The sequence below is a fragment of the Parasteatoda tepidariorum genome, chromosome 2, assembly GCF_982258835.1.
Source record: "Parasteatoda tepidariorum strain Cologne lab strain chromosome 2, Ptep-v5.0, whole genome shotgun sequence".
Lineage (NCBI taxonomy): Eukaryota > Metazoa > Arthropoda > Arachnida > Araneae > Theridiidae > Parasteatoda > Parasteatoda tepidariorum.
In genome coordinates, this window is record NC_141756.1 from 97569090 (window position 1) to 97596380 (window position 27291).

The 27291-nt window shown below is 30.1% G+C and overlaps 1 protein-coding gene across 3 annotated transcripts; it reads left to right on the forward strand.

Moving 5' to 3' along the window:
• Positions 1–27291, forward strand: LOC107437451 (uncharacterized). Of its 3 annotated transcripts, XM_087157816.1 has the most exons (12): positions 1–473; positions 3525–3710; positions 4896–5075; positions 7475–7599; positions 9102–9191; positions 10600–10734; positions 12669–12788; positions 13084–13179; positions 14675–14767; positions 19899–20021; positions 22903–24819; positions 27131–27291. In XM_087157816.1, the coding sequence occupies exons 3-12, from the start codon at positions 4910–4912 to the stop codon at positions 27140–27142; spliced, it is 2877 nt and encodes a 958-aa protein (XP_087013942.1). In that variant the 5' UTR covers positions 1–473; positions 3525–3710; positions 4896–4909; the 3' UTR covers positions 27143–27291. The 3 variants fall into 3 exon arrangements, with proteins under 3 accessions (XP_087013942.1, XP_087013941.1, XP_087013943.1); XM_087157815.1 differs by lacking the exon at positions 3525–3710; XM_087157817.1 differs by lacking the exon at positions 3525–3710 and having other exon boundaries at positions 22–473; positions 4882–5075.

The window sequence follows — 27291 nt, forward strand, 5'->3', positions numbered from 1 at the left end:
ACAGGTAGCGCTGCTATCACTATATGTCATTTGTGTTGTCATTGAGTGTTTTCGGAAAAGTGGCACTGTCTTAAATTGCACTAAAATGTTGTAACACTTTCTGGTTCGAAAAGAGCTGAAAGGCTTTTTAAATATTAGAACGGAGTCAACTCAAATATTGGATAATAATCGGTGGGAATGGGTTCTTCGGACATTCTTTAAAGCACTTATATTATGTCAATGAATGAAAGATGAAAGTACTATAGTAATGTTTTTATTCTGCGGTGATTTCATGTTTTTTGCTGTTGTTTTTTTAAATAGAGAACTACAATTCTATTTTTCTAATTCTATTATATTACTTTACAATTCTATTTTTAATTAAATTTAAGCATGCAGTTTTTACGACTTAATTCTAAAAAAAGCAAGTAAATTCTTCCTCGTCTCATTTGTAACATAAATGTAGTAAACTAATCTTCCCAAGATCTTAGAAACGAGTAAGTTAAACACGTCTTTTTTTTCCACACTTTCTTTTTATTTTGTTGAATATATATACGTAATACAGATATTTATAAACATTATATCGTAATGACATTTTAAATATAATTCCGAGAAGTGAAACGTACCAGAAACTAATTAATGTACAAAACTAATTAAAAAATATACTTCACCCTGTTTTTCGTATTTTTATTCAATATATAAAGTTATGTACGGAATCATATTATTCTTTGCTGTTTACTGTAATGCTTACACCTATAAGTGAAAGGTGAATAATTTAATCAATGGGTTTCCATGATATAGTGGCTATATTCCCATATTTTGATTGAATTAAGCTTAATAAAGGTCCTTTTGTTCCCTGGGGAGATTTTTGTATCATGATCTGTGGCAGAATAATCGCCAAATCTTGGAAATTTCGGGCAGTGGCATGCGAGAAACTAAAAAAAAAAAAAAGTCACAGAGAGGGACCAACTTGAAAATTATAACCATCCCCGGGCAAAACATCTACATGTTTTTTTAAAAAAAAATTTTGCAAGGACGTCTTGGCGATTGTTGTTGGCGCGACAGATCACGATACGGAAATATCCCCTGTTCGTGTTCTGGGATTCCCTTTCTTACTTCTGTTACAAGAGATAAAAGTTTCTAGATCCAAATTTTAATTTTTTTTTTCATTAAATAAGTAATCATAAGATTAACTAGGTTTATTATTTATGTTTTCCTCTACAACTTATTAACTTTGATAGCTATTATGTTTTATGTATCTGGTCGGCATTTCATGATAGAGATTACTTTTTAGTTTTTATCTCATCTTTAAGACACAACATGGCTTTCTCTTCGCGCGACCGAAATTTCCAAGGCATTGAAATGTTTTTTAACTTGCAAAAATTTTTTTTGACAAAAATTTGTGATAGTTAGAAATTTCTGGACAGTGGCCTGCAAGAAACTAAAAAAAACATCGCTGAAAGGGGTCAACTCTAAAGGTTTAACTCGCAGCCACCCTTTGGACAGACATCTATATATTTACAAAAAAAAAATATTGCAAGTTTAAAATCTATTTGGTACCTTGGCGATTGTAGTTGGCACGACAGATCAGGATATGGAACTATCCCCGTATGCCTGGCGGGTGGCTATCAGTTAAACCTTTTGAATTGGTCTCTTTCTATTATGTTTTTTTCCCACCAGTTTTTCATGCGGTTGACTGGTTTAAACCAATGTAAGTTAGACTAGTGATGTAATGAATAGTGATTTTGCTGACTAGAAAGTTTTTTTTTGAAAGAGAAATACCTGATTTCCACAGTTGTTGTTACAAGTGCTGTACATTATCTTGTTAAGAAGGTGAAAAAGATGCATTTTTTGTCTGATGAACATTACTGAAAGTTATGTCTTTCTCATGCGTTCCTTTAATCTTATTGCCCATTTATTATCCAAACTAAAATGTGATCATTCAGTTTTTTCCTTGTACTCATGATATTGATCCTAGGATAATACTTGCATTTTTCTCTGGTTATTCAAAATTTTATTCAGAAATTTTAGTAATGACTGGGTCTGGATGATAAAATGATGTATCAGAAAATAACGATTCTATGCAATCATCGCCGATTCAATGTTTGGATTGGCAATTTTTCGAGGCATTGGAAATTGTGATTTACTGAGATGTGTATGATATTATTCAGTGTATCGTTGACATCGATGTTTGCATGCTCGATGTTGATCATTGTTTCCATCGATGTCTGCAAGCTCACACAAAAAATCTTTTTCTTCCGTAAGTGTGTAGTGATAGCTGTGGCGATGATTTCCCTGTCTTTTTTACCTCATGATAACGATAAATCTGAATGTGATTGAGAATTGAAGTGTTGTTGATTCTCTTAATTATGGAAGGGTTTTCTTTCAATTGGGTGTGCATAAATCCTGCTGTTTTTTTTACAATCTATCCAGCCTTTCAATGTTTTTTAGCCGCTATTTTGCAGATATCCACATCTTTAAATATTGAAAAATAATTATTAACAATGCAACGTTTATTTTTTAAAAAAAATACAACTTACTAATTGCGAATTTATGCAGTGCTTATTGTAAAACATTAATGTACCGAAGCATAGCGATGCATCAAAATATCACAATGTTAGCGTGACGATTCATCACAATGCCAAAATCTTAACATCGCCCAGTCTAATGAATTTGTTCATCAATCATTTTTAATAAATTTGCTTAATAAATAATAAATAATTGCTAAGTTTGTATATGAATAATAATTTAGAATAAAATTATTCAGACTATAGTTAGTCATGGATAAAATTTCTATGAATGATGCCCATCCCTGTTTCTAGGGTGGACCTTATATTTTTAAATGCAATGGAGATGCTTTTTTTTTAACTTTATTTTTCATTTAATCAATGCCGTTTTTATGGACTTATTATTGGGAAAGCTAATTCTGTGAAAGATTGAATAGCTAACTTTTGCACCTAACTGCTGCATCTCTGCCTAAAGCTTGATTTGTTCTAAATATTTTATAAGAATTAGTGATAACTTCTAAGTTTTTTTTTCCTTTTTGTTTCAGACTCTATTTTGCATGAATTATTTTGTTTTCCACTGGGAAAACACTTTTCTGTTTTTGTAATCAACTTTTTCTTTAGCAAAAGTGCCCATCACTTAATCTCTTTTTTGTTTCATACTTTTTATAATATACTCACTTTATACAACTATTTTTTACTATCTAAGATAATTATAAAAAAAAAGTTTTACTATTCACATTATTAATGCATTTTGTAAATTATATGAATTATTCCATTTTCTACTTTTTAGATTTTTAGAACATGTTTAGTTCTGAACTTGTTATCTCGAAAACTCGCTATCTCGAAATATTTTTAGCCTCCCTTCAACTTTAAGTCATCGAGAGTATACTGTATTTTGTATATAATATCGCAAATTTTTTGTTTAAATCTTAGGTATTTTTAAATTTTCGTGACCTACATTTTATTCAAATTTCCTAAAATATTTTCCTTGTAAATTTTTTTTTACCATAATAAAAATAACTAATATATTTTGACTTTTAGTGACCTAAGTCGTTGAGTGGATGCTCTTTAGGCTGCATGGTTAGAGCTGTTCCACCCCTCTGCTCGCCACTGATTAGGATTGGACGATGTTGAGATATTGGCTTGCTAATGTCGCAATATTTTGATGCATCGCGAAGTTTCGGTACATTAATGTTTTACGTTTAGTACTGTGTTGATTCGCAATTAGTAAGTTGCATTTTTTTAAATAAACATTGAATTTTTTTTGTAATTATTTCTCAATATTTAAAGATGTGGATGTCTGCAAAATAGCGGTTAAGAAAATTAACCCCTTCCTTCTCGCTCCCGTGAAAATTACGGGGTGAGGTTCCGCCCTCTATTTCTCGCTCACGTGATATTTCCGGGCTGGAGTGTTCAGTAGTAACGTGCCAGTAAGAATAAAACTAATTCATTTCTTTTGCCCGGAAAACATTGTATTTCTCATTTTACACACCAGAGGGCAGCACCAGGATATTTTAAGGTAATTGTAGATAGTTAGTTTATTTTGAATTGGATGTCAGCACTAATCAAATACCTGTATTTGTGATATGTAAAAAAAATAGGCATTTTTATGACCATTTTCTTCAAAATAAACGATCCTTAAGGGGTTAAACAGCTGGATTGATTATAAAAAAATCTACAGGATTTTCACACACACACAATTAAAAGAAAACCCCTCCGTAACTTAGAGATTCACCAACACTTCGATTCTCAACAGGGGTCTGTCTAGGTTTTTCTTAAAAGTACCTATTTTGTGAAAATTTTGACATAATTTGTGAAAAATTAAAAATTATATTAAAAAGTCAACACTAAAACATGGTAAAAATATAGATTTATCGTTTCTTAAGGGAGACAAAAATAAAATTTTAAGAAAAAGTATTTTGTGAAAATACCGTTTTTCCTAAAGTTGAATTTGTGAAACTACCGTTTTACCTAGAATTGAATTTGTGAAGGTACCGCTAAACGGTAGTAAATTCGGCCTGGACAGACCCCTGCTCAATCACATTTGGATTCATCATGTCAGCAAACGATGAGTCAAGACGTAAAAAAGACAGGGGAAGATAACGATCATCACCACAACCATCACTGCACACTTAGAGGAAAATGCTCTTCGTGCAAGCTTGCAGACATCAATGTACTATCTGGAACAGTGCTCAAAATTGCGCACGTAGACATCCATGTCAACGATACATCGGGTAATATCGTACACATCTCACACTTTCCTATGCTTCAAGAAATTGCCAATCCAAACATTGGATCAGCAATGATTGCATAGAATATATATTTTCCAATCGCCCAGTCCTATCTCTGACTTAAAATCTTTTTTTGATTCCATTTTATTAAAAATGAACTTTAACAGGTCCTATTTTCTAGTTATTCACTGAAAGATGAAGACAGATACAGAAACAAGCAAAAATGGAGAAAGTGGAAACCATAACCATTACAGTGAATTGCCTGAAAGTGAAAACCCTTCTTCTGTCAAAATATCTAAAAAAGAATCTAGAAAATCCAATAAAGAAAGCAGAATTTTGAGGAGAAGTAAAACTCTTAAAGGTTTGGCTTCATTTATACTTCATTTAGTATAATTTAATGTATGATTTTGTATTTTCATTTTTAGGCTTAAAATGTGGGAGACTTTCATCAGCGATTTTTTATTATTGTAGTTCCTAAAAGAATTGAAAAATATAATTTTTCTTAGTATATTTGAAGAGCATCATCTATGATACAGTACAGAACCCGTTATCCGGAAATCAGAAAACCGGAAAACCAAAAAACCGGAACGAAATTCGATACATTTTCCGTCCATTTTTAAAAATTTTTTTTTTTCCCTCATAAGATTTTAGGATTTTTCTTTCTTTTTTGAAAGATGTTCACCTTACCATCATTTTGGAAATAATCATTAGTGTATTACTTCATCGTTTTTTCCTCTTTTTAAGATTATTTCCAAAAAAGAAAAAATTTTTTTAGTTCGATTTAACAATAAAAAAACGGTTTTTTGTAGCGATTCAGAAAACCGGAAAAATCAGTTATCCGGAATAGCGATGGTCCCGATCGTTCCGGATAATCGGTTCCCTACTGTACTTAAAAAGTTTTACATCCAAGTATAGTTTGTCTATGGTAAGAACTCCCCCGTCACAAAGTCTGAGGCCAGCTGCTGCTTTGGAAACAAGAATAGCCCATTTCAGGGAGGTTAGTTTCTCTTCATTCTAGGGCTAACACTATAGATCGAGGAAAATGATTTCCTTTCTCTCGTCGACTAGACCGAGCCGAAACCTGTCCTTAGCAATGACCCTATACACCTACTTGAAATAGTTATACCTCGTTACCATAGTCACCGCCATGGGTCCAGACGAATGTCTAGGGGAATTCTTACTTTAGACAAACTATATATATAAGTATAAATTTTGTTTATAGACTAAGACTGAAATTTCTAGTTTTTTTTTAATTGTACTATTCAGTTTTTTAGGAATATTTATTAATGGATGCTGCATCTTCTTCTCACTTTTGTTTTATAATAAATTAAAGATATGTTTGGCAAATTTCAAATTTCATCTAAAAACAGGTGTCTGTAATGATAGAAATAACATTGGAATACTATTAAAACTCTGTTTTGGTCTGAGAAACTAAAAATTGGAAAGCGCTAGCAGGAAAGAAATTAGCATGAAAAAAACTTCTCGAGAAGGCCAATGGCCCACCCTGGGTTGTTGAGCCATTGATGATGATTAAAACTCTGAGTGTCAGTCCTGACATTTTTCGAGCTTTCAGATGCAGGTTCACCTGCATCAAAAAATCGGTTTCTTCATGTTATTGAATGGGAAAATAATGTGTAGCACAAAAATTTCTGTTCAGTTTTTACCGGGGACTCAAGACTGGGAAGGTTAAAATAATAATTAATTTTATCACCTTTAATTTATTTTTGTATGATAACTGTCATAGTTTTAAGTATTAGGCTCTTGGTAACTTAATCATAGTAGTATAGTATCTGTGTCCCTGTACTTGTTTATTCTAACCATCTCTAATATCAAGGACGTCAGTGATTTTTAAACTGCATTGATGATGACTGTTGTTGACTTTTTTATTTTCAAATGGTTTTTTCTTCTACTTTTTTTTTGCTGTTTAAGATTTGAAAGGCTATCTAGGATGCATACGTTCAAAATAACATTCAGCATTTTTAAAATTGACTTTATTAACTGATTAAAAGTGAAATCTGTTTGTTTGCAACTGTTTTAAGATATTATGTTTCTTCTAAAGTAATTATTTCTGTTTCTTTTTAGCCAAAGTTGCCAATTTTTCTTGATTTTAATTGCAGAAAACAAAATGCTGCAAAAATATTATTTTTGTAATAGTGTTGCTCAATTTAAAAATCGATTAAAATTTATGTTTTTTTTTTGCTTCAATATATTTTAAATTTTTACAAAGAAATCAAATTACATAATTGTTTTTTTTTTTTTTTTTTTTTTTTTTGTGTGTAAGTTTGATTTAAAATGATCTCAACCACCATGACTTTGAAATCATTTAAATATTTCTGTAAAAGTCTGATAATTTTTTGGTATTGTTAGTTGCTGACATTTATTTATTTATTTTTAACTTGCTTCCCTTATTTGGAATAATATCACTTTCAAACATTGTTGAAGCATGAGCTTGATATGGCATATACTTGATATGCCATATCAAATTCATTTTGATTGACAAGGTTGTAGAAAACTAGGTGGTTTGTCTTTAATTTTTCTTTCATGCACTTTGGATTTGAATAATTCTTGAAAGCAGCTGATTGCATTCTTATTTGAATATTAAGATTGAAGACATATGTGAAAGATTTTTTACATTATTCTTTATCTTGTTTCATCATTAACAGGATCATTTATCTTGTTTTATGATTATTGTAAATTAAGTTAATAACTTTGTTTAAGAAATTATTATTTTATAATTAATAAACTTGATGAATTTTGCAGATAAAAATGATCCAGATAGGTTTTGTGGCGAAGGAATAAATTTCAAAGCTAAAATAATAGGTACTGAACATGTATTTGATGCAAGAGGCAATCGTATGTGCCAAGGTGCTTTACAAAGGTTAAAGGTAAGTCAATGTTTATTTTAATTTGTCTTTGTCAATTATTTGAATGAGGCTTTGTTGATTATTTGAATTTTATTATTCTTTGTTTTGTTTCATCATTACAAGGATTTTACCTTCCTTCCTTCCTCACTGGCTCGACAGCCCAGGATGGGCCTTGGCTTTCTCCAGTAGTTTTTCCAAGCTGTCCTTCTTTTGGCAATGGACTTCCAATTCTTTATTTTTAATATAGATAAATCTTTCTCCAGGGTATCTAGCCATCTGAGATTTGGCCTGCCCCTTCTACGTGTTCCTGTCGGCCGGGCATCAAAAATCTTTTTCACAATACGGTCTTCTTCCATTCTTACTAAGTGGCCTGCCCATTTTATCTTTTGGACCTTAATGAATCTTATGATATACAAGGATTTTACACTTACATGCATTTATCAATCTATTTTCTAATTTTAAAATGTTTAACCCCGAAGATGTTCAGTTTCCTTTCTTGTAATCAGGGTTTGTTGATTTAAATCAGCTTGATTTAAATCCCAATTTAACTCGTGATTTAAATCAAATGATCTTTTTAAAAAGAAAATCCTTGATTTAAATCAACCGACTTTTTTTATAAATATATATTGATTTAAAAAACAGTGTTTTAAATTTTTAATACTTTTATTATTTCTTTTCTTTGTTTTAAAATTTATTTTAAATAAATTGCTGTATTAGTTTTAAAATTTATTATTGCTGCATTCATTAATGTATGTGTTAAATTCCAACACATTTGAAATTACATTTTTAAAAATCTTTTAATTCTTGAGATTGAAAGTACAGATTAAAGTAAACATTTAAGTATTTTTTTTTTCTCATAATATGTTTACAGTATTTTTGATATCAGATTTTCTATAAGGAAATTTTGTGAAAAAAAATTTAAATGAGTACATAGATTTTCGTAAAACTTTTTTTAGCTTAATTTATCTGTTTCGATATAGGATTGAAAAGGAATATTTTAATATAAAAATATATGGATTAAATATTTATTTATTTTTTGATGAATGACTACATTTATAAACACAATCTGTAACATTTATTTTGTCAGTTTAAAAATCAAGAGAAAAAAAAAATCACAATTTTAAATTAAAATTATGGTTTGGTAATTCAAACTTAGTTTTAATAGTTAAAGTATTCTTTAAATTCTCTATTTCATCTGGTCTTTAAATTTCAATTAATGCATTTGTTTCAAAATGGTTGCTATGCATTCAAAGCTATGTATTATAATGAAAAATTATTTTAGGTAGTTAGAGCTTCTAAATTATTCTTATAATATGGTTTTTAATATTAATTTAATTTTTATTAAACATTTATGAACTTTTTTTATTTGTAAATTGAAGTTCTTACAGTGTATTTGAATAAAAATCAAAAAAAATCTGATTTAAATCAAAAAAATCATGAACCCTGCTTATAATTGATGAATATTGTTGTACACCTATTTTCTTATACTGAAGCAAATAATATAGTAATGTTATTTTCTGTAGGCTGCTGTGAAAACGTCTGGTGATCACAAACAGAGGATTATTCTTAACATTTCTTACAATGGAATAATCATAAAAGATGAGAAAACTGGGGTAACTATTTCTAAAATCATTTCATTAATAGTTGCTTACATAGACTACTATTTGCTTAATGTACTTATCTGAAAGCACTGTTTGCATAATGGATACATTGTTTGCATTATTAACATATTGTTTGCTGGAATGTGAGAGGTGCAAAAAATTGTCAGATCCTAATATTTCTTTAAAACACAGTTTTTTGGGTTTGGAATTTCTCCAAAATTATAGCACTTTTTTTTAATTGCAATAATTTTTTTTAAGAATATTTATAGAAAGTAAAGATTGTATTTTGTCAAAATTTTAATATTTTTCACAAAAAAAAAAATTTCAGTTAATTTTATAAAATTTTTGAATAAAAAAGCACATTTGTTGAAAATAGAAATTGAAGATATAGAAATAATAATAATTTATAATTTGTTAACAGAAATTTTTTTTTGCAGTAAAAAATTTATTTGTAGTTTTTTTTATTTAATTAGGATAAAAATTTCAGGGCTGTCTGAATTCCCCCTGAATCTTGTTCGTGCGATCAGACAAATTCTGCACCCTTCCTTTTTGCCTAATGTAAATATTGTAAAATTGAAACTTGTATAAAACGCCTGAATACTTGTTAAAAGGTTTTAAAACACCATACAAGTAAAAATGAAGCCACATAATTTTGAAAAGAACAAGCCTTTCCTTATCGAGCTGCGAAAAATACATTAAAGTAGGAAAAAGAATAACGAAACGAGAGAAAATAAAGACGAGGATCAAATTACTTTCTCCTCTTTATAACCAATTTTCTTTCATTGTGTTTCTGATTTTCTAATGAGAGGAGGCTTGAGTTTTCTAATACCAGGACAACCACTCACTCAGCAAATAGTGAAAAATCTTGAATTTTCAGGGAAATTTATCTTTATTTGTGGAAGTTTTTTGGTATATCAGCATTTAGCATTACATGTCACATTCCTCCCAAAGAACTTGAGTCATCGGATTCAGTCCAAGGAATATGAATCATTGGAATAAATTTGACACCCAGCTGAAAGAGTTTAATGTCAAGGTAATTCAAAACCATAATTGATTGATCACTTGTAATTTTATATGTATGTTTTGTGATAAATACTTCATATCTATAGCTAATAATTATCCTTACACCAAAATTTTGGGTTTTTGACGGATGTTAAAAAGAGGTTTTTGATATGACGGTTAAAACCGGATAAAATTGTCAAAAATTTGCCAACTCTGCAAGAATTGAAATTTTATGAAGAAAGAAAATAAATGCAAGTTATTTTAAACAAGCTTATTAGCGGTAATTTAAGAAGTAATTTTGGTTTTATGATAAAATGGTTAAGAAATTTTTAGTTTTTATCTGCTTTGTTCAATAACTAAACAAAAATAGCTTCTTTTTTTAATTGAAAAATGAAGATGTTTGAATCTTATGTTGCAGGAAATTCTTCACCATCATCCTATTCACAAAATATCTTTCATTTCCCAAGACACGGTGGACAAAAGATCTTTTGGTTATGTATTTGGATGTCCTCAAAGTGGCCACGAGTTTTTTGGAATAAAAACTGAAAAAATAGTATGCTTTCTATTTCCCTCTACCTCTTTTTTTTTTTAAAAAATTTTGTATTTTCAATAATTATAAATTTTTTTAATTCCTTTCATTTGGCTTAACTCTAATCAAATAATTACCTGTTTTTTTTTTTTTTACAAAACAGAAAGTGTTTAACATTTGAAAACGTATGTTTCGCATTTGAAAACTACTTATTTTATAACTATTTTATGCTGTTATTTAGATCACACTTTTTGCCACTTGAGTTGGGGAGAAAAGTCTATATTGCCGCTATCCTGCTATCGTTTGTCTTACTTCCTCTCACATTTTTTTCTTCTTTCCTTTAAAAAAAAAATAGAACCAATGACCACTTATTTAAATGATATTAATTAATTAAATTTACTGTACAGACTTACGGACAATCAGTCTATATGTCTTTTTTCCTCCTAATGTTTATTGTTTCATTTTTACTGATTAAGTTATATTTATCGGTGGCAGTTTTAAGAGTAATTTGTTTCCCCTATTTTAATGGTAGAATAATTAACTTTTATTTTCTCATTTGAAATAAATATTTAACTAAAACCAATCTATGAAGCATTATGCTATTTTAAGCAACTTTAAATGATTTTTAAAAAAAAGGCAATTTATTAGTCTGTATTATTTTGCCTATTTTATTCATTTTAAAATGGAAAGATTATCCTCCCCCTTTGAAACAGATTTTAATTTGTCACTAAGGGGCACTTTTTGGCTTGTTTCAGCTCATGTAATAGATGAAAGATAAATAAACAATTAATAATAGTTTTTTTTAAAGTTAACTACGAAAATAATAAAAAAAAATTTAACTCTAAAATTTCTTCTAAATTGTAGCTTTCTAAAATTGTAGCTTTATGTGCATTTAAACAACATTGTTAGGAATTTTAGAACTTGATGCATCCCATTAAAACAACCAGTTTGTAAAACGCATTGAATTATTTTTTGATTGCTAATCTTATGGAAGAATATTATGTACTTCTCAGTACTAGTTAAAACCTCAATAACCTTGATTATATGATTCAACGTTCAAAATTAATGGTGGTCAATTGGTCCAAGACTATTAAAATCTAATTACGGGTCACCAATAAGTGGACTTAGTGACTTGGGACCAATCTCCATAAGTTTAATGTAAAGGAATAGGAAGTTGATTGGGTTTCTCTCTGCATTATTTCATACAATTTTAAATCTTCACATTCTATGTTATCCATTTATTTATATTAACTAATACCACTTTTTTTTAATCTCAATTTTAATATTCTACTAACTGCAAATATGTAGCCATGAACCCGTTTCTTAAAAAGAGGGCGAAATTTCAATTTATATCAATCTTAATTTGCATTTTTTAATTAGTTAATAAAAAATTAAATACTGTATTTGCAAAATTTTATTTATTTCATTTATAAGAAACAATACTCCTGTATTTTGCGTCTATCTCCAGTTTACCTGTTGTGTATTCTCAAATTTCTCATTATTTGTTAAAGAAATTAAAGATAAAAAAAATTGTCGATAAAACATCCTCTAATGGCAAAAATACTTCTCCTATTCCTCAACAGATGGTGCTGTTTTGTCAATACTGCAGTGGGTTGAGTATTTATTGTTTAAGTAATTATAAATAATGGTTTGAAAAAAATCTTCTTTACATTAAGATTTATATACATATTTTTTACTTCACTAAATGTAAGTGCTTATTTTATTTCCAATTTTGAATTTCTCTTTCTGACTTACATGATTACGTATGATGTGTCGCTAGTAAAATCTCTGTTATTTTATTTCTCCAATGTTGGCAGGTATGAATTTGTAAGGACTAGTAAAAGTTTTTAGTCACTGCTCCTTTGGACCAGTGGCTAATATTTATTCTTTTAATTTCATCCTCTGATATAATTTATTTGTGAAGACAGAAAAAGATTATATATTTCTTTTTTTTATAGGCTTCTCATGTTGTCCTTACCCTGAGAGATCTCTTCCTGGCTGCTCTTGATATGAAGAAGAAAGAAATTGAAAGTGCAAAAGAATCTCAACAAAAGGAAGTCCCTGAAATTTCTAATAAGGTTCGTTAAGCAATTATTTATATATCTATACATATATATACAACATAAAAAGCTTCATTCATCTTTGTATGTTATTCCTTTTCTGTAAATCCTTTTCGTAATTTATTATTCAAAATGAAATGCTCTTTCTCGCACTTTATGATGACTTATGATGATAATTTTTTTTAAAAATGTGATCTGTGTTTAGTATTCTGAGTACCTCAATTTATGAACTGAGAATACAACAATTTAATACTATGGAATTGTATTAGATTTTTTTTATTATTATGCTTCATTCCCTATTTCATCAATTCAGGTTTCAACAAATGGAAACTCTACAAATTTTGAAAAGGGTGCTAATTCCATGAATGGTGCTCATTCTATCAATCTACACGATGAACTTTTATATTCTGTAAGTTGAATAATATTTTACAGTTTGCTTTTGTTTCGCTTCAAAGTATCTAAATATATTATGTGTTGATGGCATATAATTGTATGCCTAAGCACTGTTGCTTTAAATTCAGAAACGAATAAATAATAAAAGTATTTTTCTGTATTAGTGGTAAGTAGCACACAAATTTTAATGACCTAAAAATCACTGTTGACCTGGCTCCAAAAATCCCCTTAACAATAGCAAAAAATGCCCTTAAAATAAAAAATGCCAATAAGAATAAAACTAATTCATTTCTTTTTCCCGAGAAACATTTAAATTCTAATTTTACACACCAGATGGCAGTACCAGGATATTTTTTAAGGTAATTGAAGATAGTTAGTTTATTTTAAACTAGATGTCAACACTAATCAAATACGTGTATAAAAAATAGGCACTTTTATGACCGTTTTCTTGAAAATTAAACGATTGTTAAGGGGTCAAGCTGTTCCTTATTCCGGCAATTAAAACTGGTATAGCTAGTATTGTATATAGGTTATTCATATTGGTTATAGGTTATTCAAGAGCACAGTGATTGTGTGTTTCCTCTTAATATAGTGTGTATTATATGTACAAGGAAAGCACAAGGAATTTTTTTTCTCCAGATTTCAGTGACAACCCTGAGTTATTTATTTTCAAGAAAAATTATAGTGGAAACTCTAATATTTAATCTTAAAAATATTTCCTGAAAAATCCCTATTTTATTTTTTTTTAAAAATTCCTTATTCGTTTATTTTTTTCTGCAATATTCATTTGTTTTAAAAATCTCCTTAATTTTTATTTTGGAAATATTGATAACTATGATGCGTCTTCATTTGTTGTGATCTGTTAAATATGTGTTACATGGTGCATAGCAATTTTAAAAAGGGCTTAGAGGTGCTTATTTTCAATTTTAGTTTTTTAGAAGGTCTTAAAAGTGCTTTTTTGGGTGTTTTTAAAAGGGCTTAATTTTCCATTTTTGAAAAAATTATTTTTTTCTTTACCATGTCTATTTTCGCCATGTATTATGTAAAAGCTTGCTTTTCGCATTGTTCTATTCAATGTTTTCACAATCCATTACGGTGGGCCATTGGTCGGTAGCGTATGAAACCGCTAATCGTTTTACATGTTTGTTGAAATACTTGCGAGTCCGCATGTGCGTCTATTGAGCTGGGTTCGATGAGATTCTTCCTCTCTCATGTGCAACTCTGGTGCATATTGCAAGATATTCTCAATTTCACCGTCATTTTTCACCCTCTGATATCGAACCTGTAATTCTTTTGAACATTTTATAATTAGCTATTAGAATATTAAAAAAAAAAGTTGTTAGAAAGAAGTTATTTTATCATGATCATGTAAAGTCTTAATTATTTTGCATTTTGTAATGTACATAGTCCTTAAAAATATTTTTTGAGTGCTTAAAAAGTACTTAAAAGGTGCTTATTTTTTGTTGAAAGATTATGCTACGTACCCTGATTAATGACTTTAAAATATTTAGAATAGAGTTTCACTTCCTGATGAGAATGCCTCTCCAGAAGCATCAACAGCTACTCTCTTGGATCTGCAGTTCACTATGGATAACCTACAAATGGTATGAAAAAGCATTTTAATGAAGCATAATCTGAAAGAATACTTTTAAATTTGTTTTTATTTTCTTTTAAAATTTCATTTTTCGAATAGCTGTTATAAATTTTATTGTATTGTAACAGGGCAGTGATATAATAAAGCTTTGAATGCTATTGGCCTTTAAATAATGACAGAATAAAGTTGTACCTTTTAATTTAGAAAAACTGTTAATTTTCCAACCTGATTAAGTCAGTCACGAGGTAAATTCTGTTTATACAGCAATTTCAGGTTGGGAAAAGCTTTTATAGGAATTTTTTAAAATATATTGTGAACTCACTGTCTCCCAGTATATGATGAGCACTATTTCAAATGTTATTGTCAATAATAAGTATGGAAAATTCACAAAGTATGTAGCAATAATTATCAAAAATGTTTTTTCCCTTCCAAATTGAGTATTGAGAGCCTTGATGGCTATGGGGATAGAGCGTTCGCCTTCCAATGAGTTGAACCGAGTTCGAATCCTGTCAATGGCTGGTCAATACGAGTCCATAAAATATCCTCAATGGTAGATGAATCGTGGGTTAGAGTCCCCTTGATGTCAGACTAACCATGGGAGGTTTTCATGGTTTTTATCTCCTTTTAACGCAAATGCGGGTTAGTTCTATCAAAAAGTCCAATACTTGATCCAGGAGTTCCCTTGTCTTCTGGATTAGGTTCAAAATTACAAGGCAAAGGAGTTGAACATTAGTAGTTATAAACCCAAAAATTGAGTTGACTGTTTAAAGACAGTTATAAAATAAAATAGAGTATTGAAAATTTCATTCGGGTACAGCAAATATTGACCAGTTTAAAAAGTGTTTAAGTTAGTTGTGTAAATTTATTTTATTTTATAACCATCGTTGAACAGCCGACCCAATTTTATGGATTTACGACTACTAATGTTCAACTCCGTAGCCTTGTAATTTTGAACCCAATCCAGAAGACAAGGGAACTCCTGGATCAAGTATTGGGAGAAATATGCCTTCGTGGAGGACTTTTTGATGGAGCTAACCCGCATTTGCGTTACATGGAGAAGAGGACCATGAGAATCTCCCACGGTTAGCCTGACGTCAACGGGGCTCTAACCCATGATTCGTCTACCACTGAGGATATTTCACGTCGGTGCAAGCCGGATGCGGAATTCGTATCCACTGGGAATCGAACCTGGTTGCCCCATTGGAAGGCGGGCGCTCTATTCCCTGCGGCAACGCGGCTCTAGTTATGTAATTTAACTAAATTCAAAATGAAAAAGTATAGAGATTTCCTGATTAAGGATCATGTTATTTAGGCCGCACACACAAAAGTTTTTTGTTTCTCAATGAAATAGGTACCCCACAAAAACTAATTGAAAGAAATGTTATACTCCACAGGAGCAAATTGAAAGATAAGGCTTCCTGCATTTTAAATCTTCATAAATCTATCAATTCTTATACCCCCCCCCCCCCCCGCTGCTGATCCTACGAGTGATCCTCACAATGTAGGAACCCCCCATCCTGTATCGCCCACCATGTAAGAGGGGGCAACCACAAACGATTTGCAGTTTTTAAATTTTGTGTTGGGGTTAAATTTCTTTGCTGGAATTAAAGTTGCTTACTCGCAGTCTATAATTTCAAATCTTTATCTATGTAGTCGACAAGGAACCAGTAATTAAATGGTCGCAGTAATATTTTTATATATGTATTACTATGAATAATAATTAAGTTCCATTTCTCAATTCCTACTGTTAGCTCACATTCTCCCTGCATCTTGTTCAAATCTTCAATCGTTAATAAAATATTTTTTATTCATCCACTCGAGTAGTCAAATATATTTTTTTAAACTTTTAGTGTGAGTGACACTTGATGTTAATGCAGTTTTTTTCAAATATCAATTCATCAATTAAATAGGGAAGAGTGAAAAACAAAATGGAATTTTCTGATTGGTTAAGCGTTAATTATTGTTTTAAATTTTACTATAAGGGATTCAGTTTTCCTCATATTTTAAAAATAACATCAGTGATAATTTCTAACTTATTGCAACTGTAACTAGTTACACAAAAAGAAAATAGTTTATTGCGCACATTTAAATGTTTAATTATTTTATATTCGCTGTGTTAAATAAATTCAATAAAGACCATTAAGTGGTAGTACGCGAGGTCCATGTCACCAAATTTATATTTTTATAGCTGTCTGATACCACGCACCTTTTTTTAAAAATTCCTACTATTAGTTCACACTTTCCTTATACAGTAGAGCGCCGATTATCCGAAGTGCTCGGGACCGAACATGGTTCGGATAATGAAAAGTTCGGATAATTGGAAAGTTGTTTAAAATCTAATGTAAATGATTATTATTTATGCACTAACTTCCCTTCGCCCTTTTTGTAGGCTTAGGACTGGCAGCTAAAATAGCTCTGGCGTGTTTAAAAGTTTTTTTTTCAACTTTTAAATATTTTTAATTAATTTTCTTAAACTTTTTTTTTCATTTGGAATTATTTTTATCATATTTCAGTTTTTTATCATTTTTTTTGTCAATTTCTGATTTTACCACATTTTTCATTATTTTTCATTGCAAAAGAAATCCAGCAAAAATTTCGTTTCAAAGAAGATGCATTTTTTTTTTTTTTTTTGAGCAGCCATATATCCTTTATTCTTTTTAAATAAATCATCCCAACTTGATCAACATCATTTTGACGTTTTAGCCAATTCATTGCAAAATCTAATGAGTTGCATGCCTCTATATGAGAAGGTCCACTATCTTGAACTTGATCACCTACTTCTTCCTCTTCGTCTGTGGAGTTCCGATTTTCCTTCTAAATTTCAGCAACAATTTCATCATTTTCATCCGAAAGATCTACTGGTTCAGAAACTTCAGTTTCGTTTGTTTTTTTGTTAAGAATTTTATTCCAAGATTTAAGATTCCAAGCACTGTAATCACTAATTATTAACCATAAGTGACAACTACTCATCCCCCAATTATAGAACTTCAGCACTTATCTATTCATAAACTCCTTCTGCATTCCAACCATTGTAGACTATCAAAATGAAGCTCGCATTCTTTGAAGGTAATTTTTGGTTGTAAAGGGCTAAAGGGGTATGTAGGTTTAACTGTTTCACAATAGGGGAGAGTTGGACAAAACGGGATACCATTATTGTTTTTATTTACTACGCAATATCTGTTAAGGAAAACCATACATATTTTTTTTTGTAGCTACAACATTTATTGAAGCACACAAAAAACATATTTTAAACTAATTTTAATGACTGTGAAATAGAAAAAAAAATTAATTTGCAAACTCTTACATATCCCGTTTTAGCATACCTGGGTTGGATAAAACGGGATAGGGTTTACAATGTTTAATTTTTTGCATAAAACTAAGTGAAAAGCATAATTAACTGACAGAGAACTGCAAAGCAATATTTCTATAAATTATATTCATGGGATTTCACAGTTCTAACACTTTTATATAGATTGTTGTTTTATAAGTATAAGTACACAAAAAATATGATGCTACATTTGTTTTTAAAGACTATGAGTTTTCAAACATGAAGGCTTATTTCCGCAATTTTCGTTGTCGAGATGTGCCTTGTGCTCTTAAGAGAGATTTCTTAGCAGCCTATTATTCAATTCTCTTGGTTCTTATTTGTAGTTTAATCACCCCTTCCTTTTCTTCCATTTCTAATTCACTCCATTGATGTCGCAACACTCCTGAAAGACTCTTTAATAATCAAGTATTTAAATTCTTCAGTAAACAATGAGAAGAATTCTCTTTAGATTGAATTGAGCAATCCAGAGAATTAAGAAGTTTATATGTAAAAAAGCTCAAGTCTTCATCAGAGAAATTCATTACAATTAGTTCTAAAGAAGGATGTGAAATCCTAGAGTCGAAAATAAAATGCTTAATAATGAACGTTAATAAACAAATTTTGCATTACTATATAAAGAGACTAAATTTTTCAAATATATATATAGCTAATATAAATAAGTTGTTCAAAAAGCCTTGGCCTACATTAATATATGGCTATTTTAAAAGGTAATAATCCAATAAATAAATAGGTGGATAAAACGGGACATAGAAAACTCTATCCCGCTTTATCCAACTCATAAGTGTCCAGTTTTGTCCGACTCCGACACTTTTTGAAACAAACATGGCTGCTGCCTAAATGTGAAAAGAAAATTAGTTAGACTGCACATAAAAATATTGGTAAATAATTGATTAATCATATTTAATACTCACCGGAATTTTATTCCCATATATGCAGGCAGTACAATGTTAAAAACAACGCACGTAAATGTAGAAAATGGCAAGAAAATAGAATAAAAAAATTCTGAGACCTACAACTTTCTATCAAATAGTGATCTCGAGACGCACCGAGAATGTTATAATCACGGTCAAATAACACGTTTCTGTCGTTGACCACTAGATAGCTACAATAGTCTGGTCCGTAGACGACGTATCCCGTTTTGTCCGACTATCCCGTTTTATCCAACTCTCCCCTACATGTATGTATGGCTACTATAAGAAAACTGCTAAAAAGGTTGTAAATTAAATATGGTCTTCAGATGTAGGGGATATTGTTTATTCTTCTTAATTTAGAAAAATTGTCAATAGGTTAAAAAGTATTCCAAACTTTAAAAAAAAATAATAATAAAAATAATAATTCAGACATAGTTCGGATAATTGGATGTTCGGATAATAAGGGTTCGGATAATCGGCGTTCTACTGTATCTTGTTCAAATTTTCAATTGTTAATAAAATACTTTTCACTCATCTACTCAAGTTCAAATGCATTTTTTTAATATTAATTCATTAATTAATTTTAGTTTCATATGGGAGAAAAATTGTCATTATTTGATAAAAAGTAATTAAAATAAAATTTTTATTTGTAGACCTAAGTAGGAAGTGACTGGAATTTTTTTTAATTTTTAATATTACTTGTTTATAATTTATTGATGAAAATAAATGGTTGAAATGCTGAACCTCATTTATTAGAAATTTTATTTTTTCTTCTTATTTTGAAGTAGTATTATAATAGTTAGTTGGGATTATTGAAGTGATTGGATTATGAAGTTCATTTATTTTGATTATAGTGAGGATATAAATATTCTTGTTTGTAATTGCTTTAATACATTGAATAGGGCATATCTCACATGGATCACAGCATTGCTACAGCTGCATCACAGGGATTTGGATTATCATTTTCTGAAGACGATATCTCTGAATCCAGTAGTGCTTCTCTTCCATTGGCTTTTCACTACAAAGTATTTTTTTTTACTAATTTTTTCATATTAATGCATTTTTAGTTCAACATAAATCAACAAATAATATAAATGGCTTACAATGGAAAAAGTGTACCATATATTAATTATGATACATATTTTCAGAACAAAAAAAAGTAATTATTAACTATGATTTACTATGTTTTCGAGATATGATTTCGAAGTTAAGCTTTCTCTAAAGCTCTTGGACGAAACTGTATTGTTGTTTCTTTGTTACATATTACTTAGCTATTGAATAATATAGCAGCAACAGGGTTTTGATGTTTCAAAGCTCATAGTTTGTAAAAAGTCTTAATTGAGGCCCGAAGGTTAATCTCTTTCTGCTTACTGACTTAGCTCTTTGTGCAAAGCAGATGTTTATATATATATATATATATATATATATATATATATATATATATATATATATATATATCACAATAAATAAAAACAAAAGAAACACAGAGAAAATTATGAAAAACATTAAGTTTCATTTATTGCGCTTAAGTTGCAAGTAAATAGAACTCATAAAATACGTTCAAAATATAAGAAAATGAGGGAAAATACTAGAACAGTGAAGAAAGGGAAAAAAAAGAAAAATAATAATAAAAATGAAAATAACAAAAAACTGAAAAAAAATTTCAGTTTTTTGTAAAAAATCCGGAAAATAAAACATATAATCTTTTCATCAGCTGACACGATTATATCCGATTATATTTTTTGCGGATATAATCGTGTGAGCTGATCAAAAGGTTATATCTTTTATTTTCTAGATTTTTTAAAACTTTTTTGAAATTTTTGCCCTTTTTTCCGGTTTTTTGTTATTTTTATTATTATTATTCTTCTTTCTCCCCCTTTTTTCATTGTTCTGTAATTTTTCCCTTGTTTTCTCTACATTCTGAGCTTTAAAAATTCAGAAAAAGACAAAAAAAGTAAATAACATTTAAAATAATAAATCAAAATAGAAAAACACTTGAAGCAACTAAATCCAAGTTTGTTAAATCCAAGTTTGTTTTATTTTAATATATAAAGTCAATAAAACAATTTTAGCAGAAAACAACAAAAATTATAAAAATTTAAGACATATATCTTAGATTTAAAGACATATATCTTAGACATATAGTATAAGACTAAGACATATAGTATAAGTATTAGACTAAGATATAAGACATATATCTTAGATTATATATATATATATATATTGAAACAGTACTATAAATTTGCAGATATTGAAAAAAAAATAAAACAGCATCCATCAATTTAACTGTTATCATTTTTATTATAGTCAAGGCTCGAAATAACCCCAGTCATGAGGTTGGTTTAGTGCAGATTTTCTAGTGGACATCTGGTAAAATAACTATGATGTAGATAACTGGACTTGGCCAGAAGTATTGGTCTTTATAGTGAAAGTGTCACACTAAGAAGCTAAAACTGTATTTTGTTATTTTGTAGATACTGTTATCATAGTGTATTGTAGAAAAAATATACAAATGTTTTCTATAGGAGAATGATGTTTGTTTTCTTACGTTGATGTTTGGTTTCCCTTAATAGTCTAGTGCTATCTTTTTATTATTTTTTTTAAAATAAAAATGACTATGAATACCCAAAATTATTTATCTACATTCAGAAATAGAATACTAAATAGAGTGTTTAACAAAAATTAACATATCAAACATCCAAATCAAGAATGCTAAAACACTGATTTCTGTTCAAATAATTTATCTCTCTCTCTCTCTCTTTTTTATTTTTTCTAAAAAGCAATTTGAAATTATTTGATTAGGTGGCTGAAATCAGAAAAAAAAAATAAGTGGATATGAATCATAGTAAATTCAAGTTATATCTTCTTTTACAGATTTGTTTTCAAATTGATTATTGAACAAGATAAGTTTCAAAATATTTCCTCCTGAAATCAAAAATAATAAGTTAGCAGTGGCTTTTGATTTGTTCATTGGTTTTACTAATTTATAAATTTGGTACTTTTAACTAATTATTAAATTGGTTAATCAAAAATAATATGACAATTGTTTTTGATACATATCTAATAGCAGGTGTAGCATAAATTTTGCTGATATTTCTTACTGTGCAAAGGGAATAAACAATTTTTGCAACTGAATACCTTATTAATCTCTTACAGAATACTGCAAGCTGGCTAAATAATTTATCCATTAGGAAATTTTTTTTTGTCTCCGGATCTTGACATGCCTATAATCAAATTATTGAAGTATTTGTAGCTAATAATGTAAAATCAAGATTTTCTCCTAAACCTCCACCAAACAGATGGAACATAAAAAGTGACTGAAAAGTTTTTATTCATTTATCTTCTTACATAATTTTGCCATTGATCTGATTTTCCTTTTCATAATAGAAAAGGCTTGAGAAACTTTTCATTTAGTAAAAAAATTTTTTGAATTGTTAATACTGCTTGATTTATATTATTTTTAATATAAAAATATAAAAGGTGGGACAGCACATTTGCTACCGTTCAGAACATTTAATTTGCAAAATAGATCTTAAATTGTTATTTATTGTTAATATTGTTTGATTTGTATTATTTTTTAATAAAAAAGTATATAACGGGAGAGAGTAAGCTCATTTGCTACCCTTCAGAGCATTTGATTTGCAAAATAGATCTTAAATGGTTATCTATTGTTAATATTGTTTGATTTGTAATATTTTTAATAAAAAAATGTAAAAGGTTAGTGAGTAAGCACATTTGTTACCCTATAGAACATTTGATTTGCAAAATAGATCTTAAATAGTTATTTATCGTTATTATAATATATGTAGTTTAAATGTCTCTGTTAAAATAAAATTTATATTATATTTTTGAGGCATGAAAATTTCAATATCCAATGGTTTTAAGAGGAAGTCATTGTTTTTTCAGGTGGACAAGTTTAATCCTTTATGCCAAGAAACCCTTTCTGTATCATCAAGGTCATCCTCTACCTCCGATTATAATGTTTATCCTGCTAATGAAAGTAAAATCGTAGAAGAACCAGATTCTTCAAAGACAGATGTTGCACCAAGCACTGTGCAGTCATCAGAAAATTTTGTTGTGCCTCAAATACCTAGTTCTAAAAAGCCATCTCCACCATTTAATAGGAAGCTGACCACTCGCAATGCTGCAATTATTTCCTCTGCATTAAGTGAAACAAAAGTGGAAGACAGATATGCGGTCTTTCAAGACATAGATGCTATACCAAGTATTTTTGATAATCCTACCATCGTATTATCAAATCTCAAAGATGATCCGTTGGGTTGTGAAACCATTTCTGAGAATGAACTAAAAGAAGAAAGTCCTGAAAAATGTGAAATCAAAACATCCACACCCATAGTTTTTGCCGAGCTAGATCCTTTGGGTAATGTACCGTTTATAGATAAGAGGGACTTTTTCCAGGACATAAAAAATCCACCAAAAAAAGTATTGAAAGATTTGGTTGGAGGCGAAGAAAACTCAGTTGATGCCAACAGCAGTCTTGAAAATAATCAAATAACTTCTTGTAACAGTTCAGACCTCTTTCCGTCATCTTCAAGAAATGACTCTTTCGAGGAAGTACCAATCATTGAATCTCTTTTACCAGATCAAAAGCCAGATAACCCTTTTGCCATCAGTTCAATACCATCGGGAACTCCTCCAAAGCTTCCCCCGAAAAGAACAATGACCATAATCACTTCCGATTTTCCACCTAGTAAAGAGGATCAAAATTGGGAGTCCAAGAATCCTTTTAACCCATTTGTTGATGATGATTTTCCTGATATTCCACCTCCAAACTCGCCTCCTCCCCCACCCCCTCCACGATTGCCTTCTAAAGCCTGTGAAGCTCCTTCAGTTACATCCCCACCACCTCCGAGGCCACCGAGCCGATCCAATGGCATCCCAACACCTCCTTTGCCGAAAAGGAAAGCACAATTGTCATCTGCAGGTAACACATGGTTCTCGTTTGACCATGAAGCTTTAAGTTTTCCTGTTGTCCATTCAACGTCTAACGTAGATTATGTTCCCCCACTGCCTTCCCCTGCCAGGAAATTCCCTTCTAGCATCTCTGAATCTTCAAACAATAGTAGTGCATCCAGCAGCCCAGCCGCAAACCACAGAGCTCAGTCTGTTACAAACGCTCAGATCGATGAGGGTTATATTGTACTCGCACAAAATAGCCTTCCCGAAACACGCCATTCCTCCATTGAACAAGAGGAAAGCAATGGATCCTCAAAACTTTTCTCAGAAACATGCCACACAGTTGAATCAAAAGAAACCTTAGACTCCCCGCCTCTTCCTCCCAAGCCATTATCTATAGCTCGGCCAAGGCCGTCACCCAGTAAAAAAACATTTGCTTCTATGAATAGCTCTTTAGGTAGCTCAATGGCTGAGAGTTCTTCTAGCTCACTTGCATTTTCAAGTTCAGAGGAGAACAAAAAGGGTTTCAGTGTTGGTAAGAAGACATTTTCTTCCGTGACTAGTTCTTCGTTGTCTGGCTTTACCGCTGAGAGCTCCAATGGAGCACACTCTTCGAGCTCCCTAGCATTTTCGAGTTCAGACGAGAATAAAATGGGCAGCAGTGCTGAAGGCCTTTTCCACAGCAGTAGCAGTTTTGGTGAAAATCACGCAGATGTATTTTTTCAGAATGACTCAGTTAGTAAACAGTCTTCCACATCTGAACTTGCCAAAGAGCTCAGCCCTGACAGCATTTTCCGCCGAAAGAGTGATCCTTTTGCCGACGACTTCTTTCTCTCTCTTTCTAGGAAATCAAATGACATGCAGAAAAATTCTAAGGGTGTTGATTTACATTTTGAAAGTTTAGAGGTAAGTATACAGTTCATTACTTACTAAGTATAGAGTTCTTTACTTTAGAGTTTAAATGAACTTACATGAACGAGAAATTTTTCAAGAATGATTTTAAATATTTTTGTTACATTATTTTTAATATTTTAAATCATTCTTGAAAAATTTCCCATTCATGTAAGTTCATTTGAATTCGCTACTCGCTTTATAGATTTCATTTCATGTTTTATTCTGTTTTTTTCTTTATATTTTATTTTCTGTTTTTACTTGATATTTTTACTTATATTGTGTTCGATTTAATTTGTTGTAATTTTTTTGAGCTGTCCTCGCACTATTGTATTGCTATATTTTGCTTTGGCTATATTGATACAATATTAGAAAGTACTCCTTTTTGCAGATATAATCGTGTGAGCTGATGAAAAGATTATATCTTTTATTTTCCAAATTTTCCTAAAAAAAAATTTCGGAATTTTTTTCCTTCTGGTTTCTTGTTATTTTTATTATTATTTTTCTTTTCCCTCCTTTTTTCATTGTTCTTTAATATTTTCCATGTTTTCTCTACATTTTGAACTTATTTTATGAGTTCTATTTACTTGCAGCTTATGCACAGTAAATGAAACTTATTGTTTTTCTTAATTTTCTTCGTGTTTTTCTTCTTTCTTTTTGTATTTATTTATTATGCTATATATATATATATATATATACAACAAAATAAATAAATACAAGAAAACACGAAGAAAGTTAAGAAAAACAATAAGTTTAATTTATTGCTCATAAGCTGCAAGTAAACAGAACTCATTAGATAAGTTCAAAATGAAGATAAAACAAAGGAAAATTATAGGCACATATGCTTATAATTTTCCTTTGTTTTATCTTCATTTTGAACTTATATATATATATATATATATATACAGTGAAACCTCCTGTTATGGACACTCCTGCAAAACGGACGCCTCTCAATACGGACGCCTCTCAATACGGACGCCTCTCAATACGGACCTATTTTTAATTCCCCTGGAATCTTCTATGAATAAACCATTACGTACATTCTCCTTAAAGCGGACACTCCCGTAACCGGACGCGGACAGTCATTTTGGTCCTGAAACGTTTTTTATCTCCACAAACCGGACACTACTTTTTCTAAATAAATTGCAAGCTAAAAAAAATGCTACTTTTCGCCATTTTTAAAGCATGTAAATAAAACTTTTTGCCTTATCCATAACTAAAAATATTGTTAAGCTATTTCACCACCGAAAAATCAATCTTTCTCCTGTCACCTTGCCTTATCTTTGTAAAGAAAGGAAAGAAAATGGTACTGCACTCCTGAAATAATTCTGACATCGGCATCTTTTGATCTTTTCATCTGGACCACACAGGTTATGAGACCCCTCAAGTTTAAATGACTTCTCTCAATGCTTCTTCCCCATTGAAAATTTCTTTAATTTTCTTATCAATTTGAAAACTGTATTTAACACAACTGGGGTAAAAAAAAAGAGAACAGAAGTATAATCTTTGAGATGTTTATATAAATGAAACATTTATTCAGACACTTGATAGCTGATCAATTGTGAATAATCATCTCCATAGGTCCTCATGACTTACAGGTATGCATTACTTTATTTCTGTGAATCATGGGAGGTTTATTTTCCAAGAAGGTATTAACCATGTTCCCTATCAGCAAATGATAAGTAGGTGTAAGGGGATGTGAACCTAATAATTGAAACGGACTGAGGAGAGTACGCTCCTATTTGGTATCATATGTCTAATTTGAGTATCTATGCTAATAGGAAAATTATATTTATTTATCTGTAGCTACATCCAGAATTATGTAATTTATCAAATTTCTTTATATATTCTTTTTTATCTTTCTTATTCTTTAAACAAATATTCTTGTAGATATTTACAGTATCCTTGTAGATATTATTTAATTATTTCTACATCTTTGAGAATATTCTAAAAACAATTTACGGTGTTAAATTTCGTTATTAGAGTACCCTTCCCGTAAACGGACAACTCTCATAAACGGACAAATTTTTTGGTCACATGAATGTCCGCTTAATGGAGGTTTCACTGTGTATATATATATATATTCTAATTTATCATTTGGGGTAGTGACTATTTTAGTAACTGTAATTCATTCTGGATTATAGGGATAAGACAAATGTTTAAATCGAAATATTAGACAGTGAAAATCACCATGAGATTCGCCTGTAGTTCTCAATCATGTATTTCTGTGAAGTACAGATAAATCTCAGTGTGACTATCACATACTTTTGAGTGGTACTGTCATTCATCCATGAATGTAATTTTCTTGTTTGTTTTATCTTTTCAGGCATCTTCGTAGGAGAATCTTCAAAGATCCAACTTAGCAGAATTTTTTTTAAGTGTAAATATATATATTATTATTACTATATAGAGAATTTCATGAAATGCTAAAGGTGTAAAAGTACGCTTTAATGAGTTATCTTATATTAAGAAATGTATTGAACATTT

Excerpts from the sequence above, each read along its gene's own strand:
- LOC107437451 (XM_087157816.1), top strand. The coding sequence starts at position 4,910 with ATGAAGACAGATACAGAAACAAGCAAAAATGGAGAAAGTGGAAACCAT. Across the intron at positions 5,076-7,474 it reads GAGAAGTAAAACTCTTAAAG|ATAAAAATGATCCAGATAGG; the intron begins GTTTGGCTTCAT and ends TGAATTTTGCAG. Across the intron at positions 12,789-13,083 it reads TCCCTGAAATTTCTAATAAG|GTTTCAACAAATGGAAACTC; the intron begins GTTCGTTAAGCA and ends TCATCAATTCAG.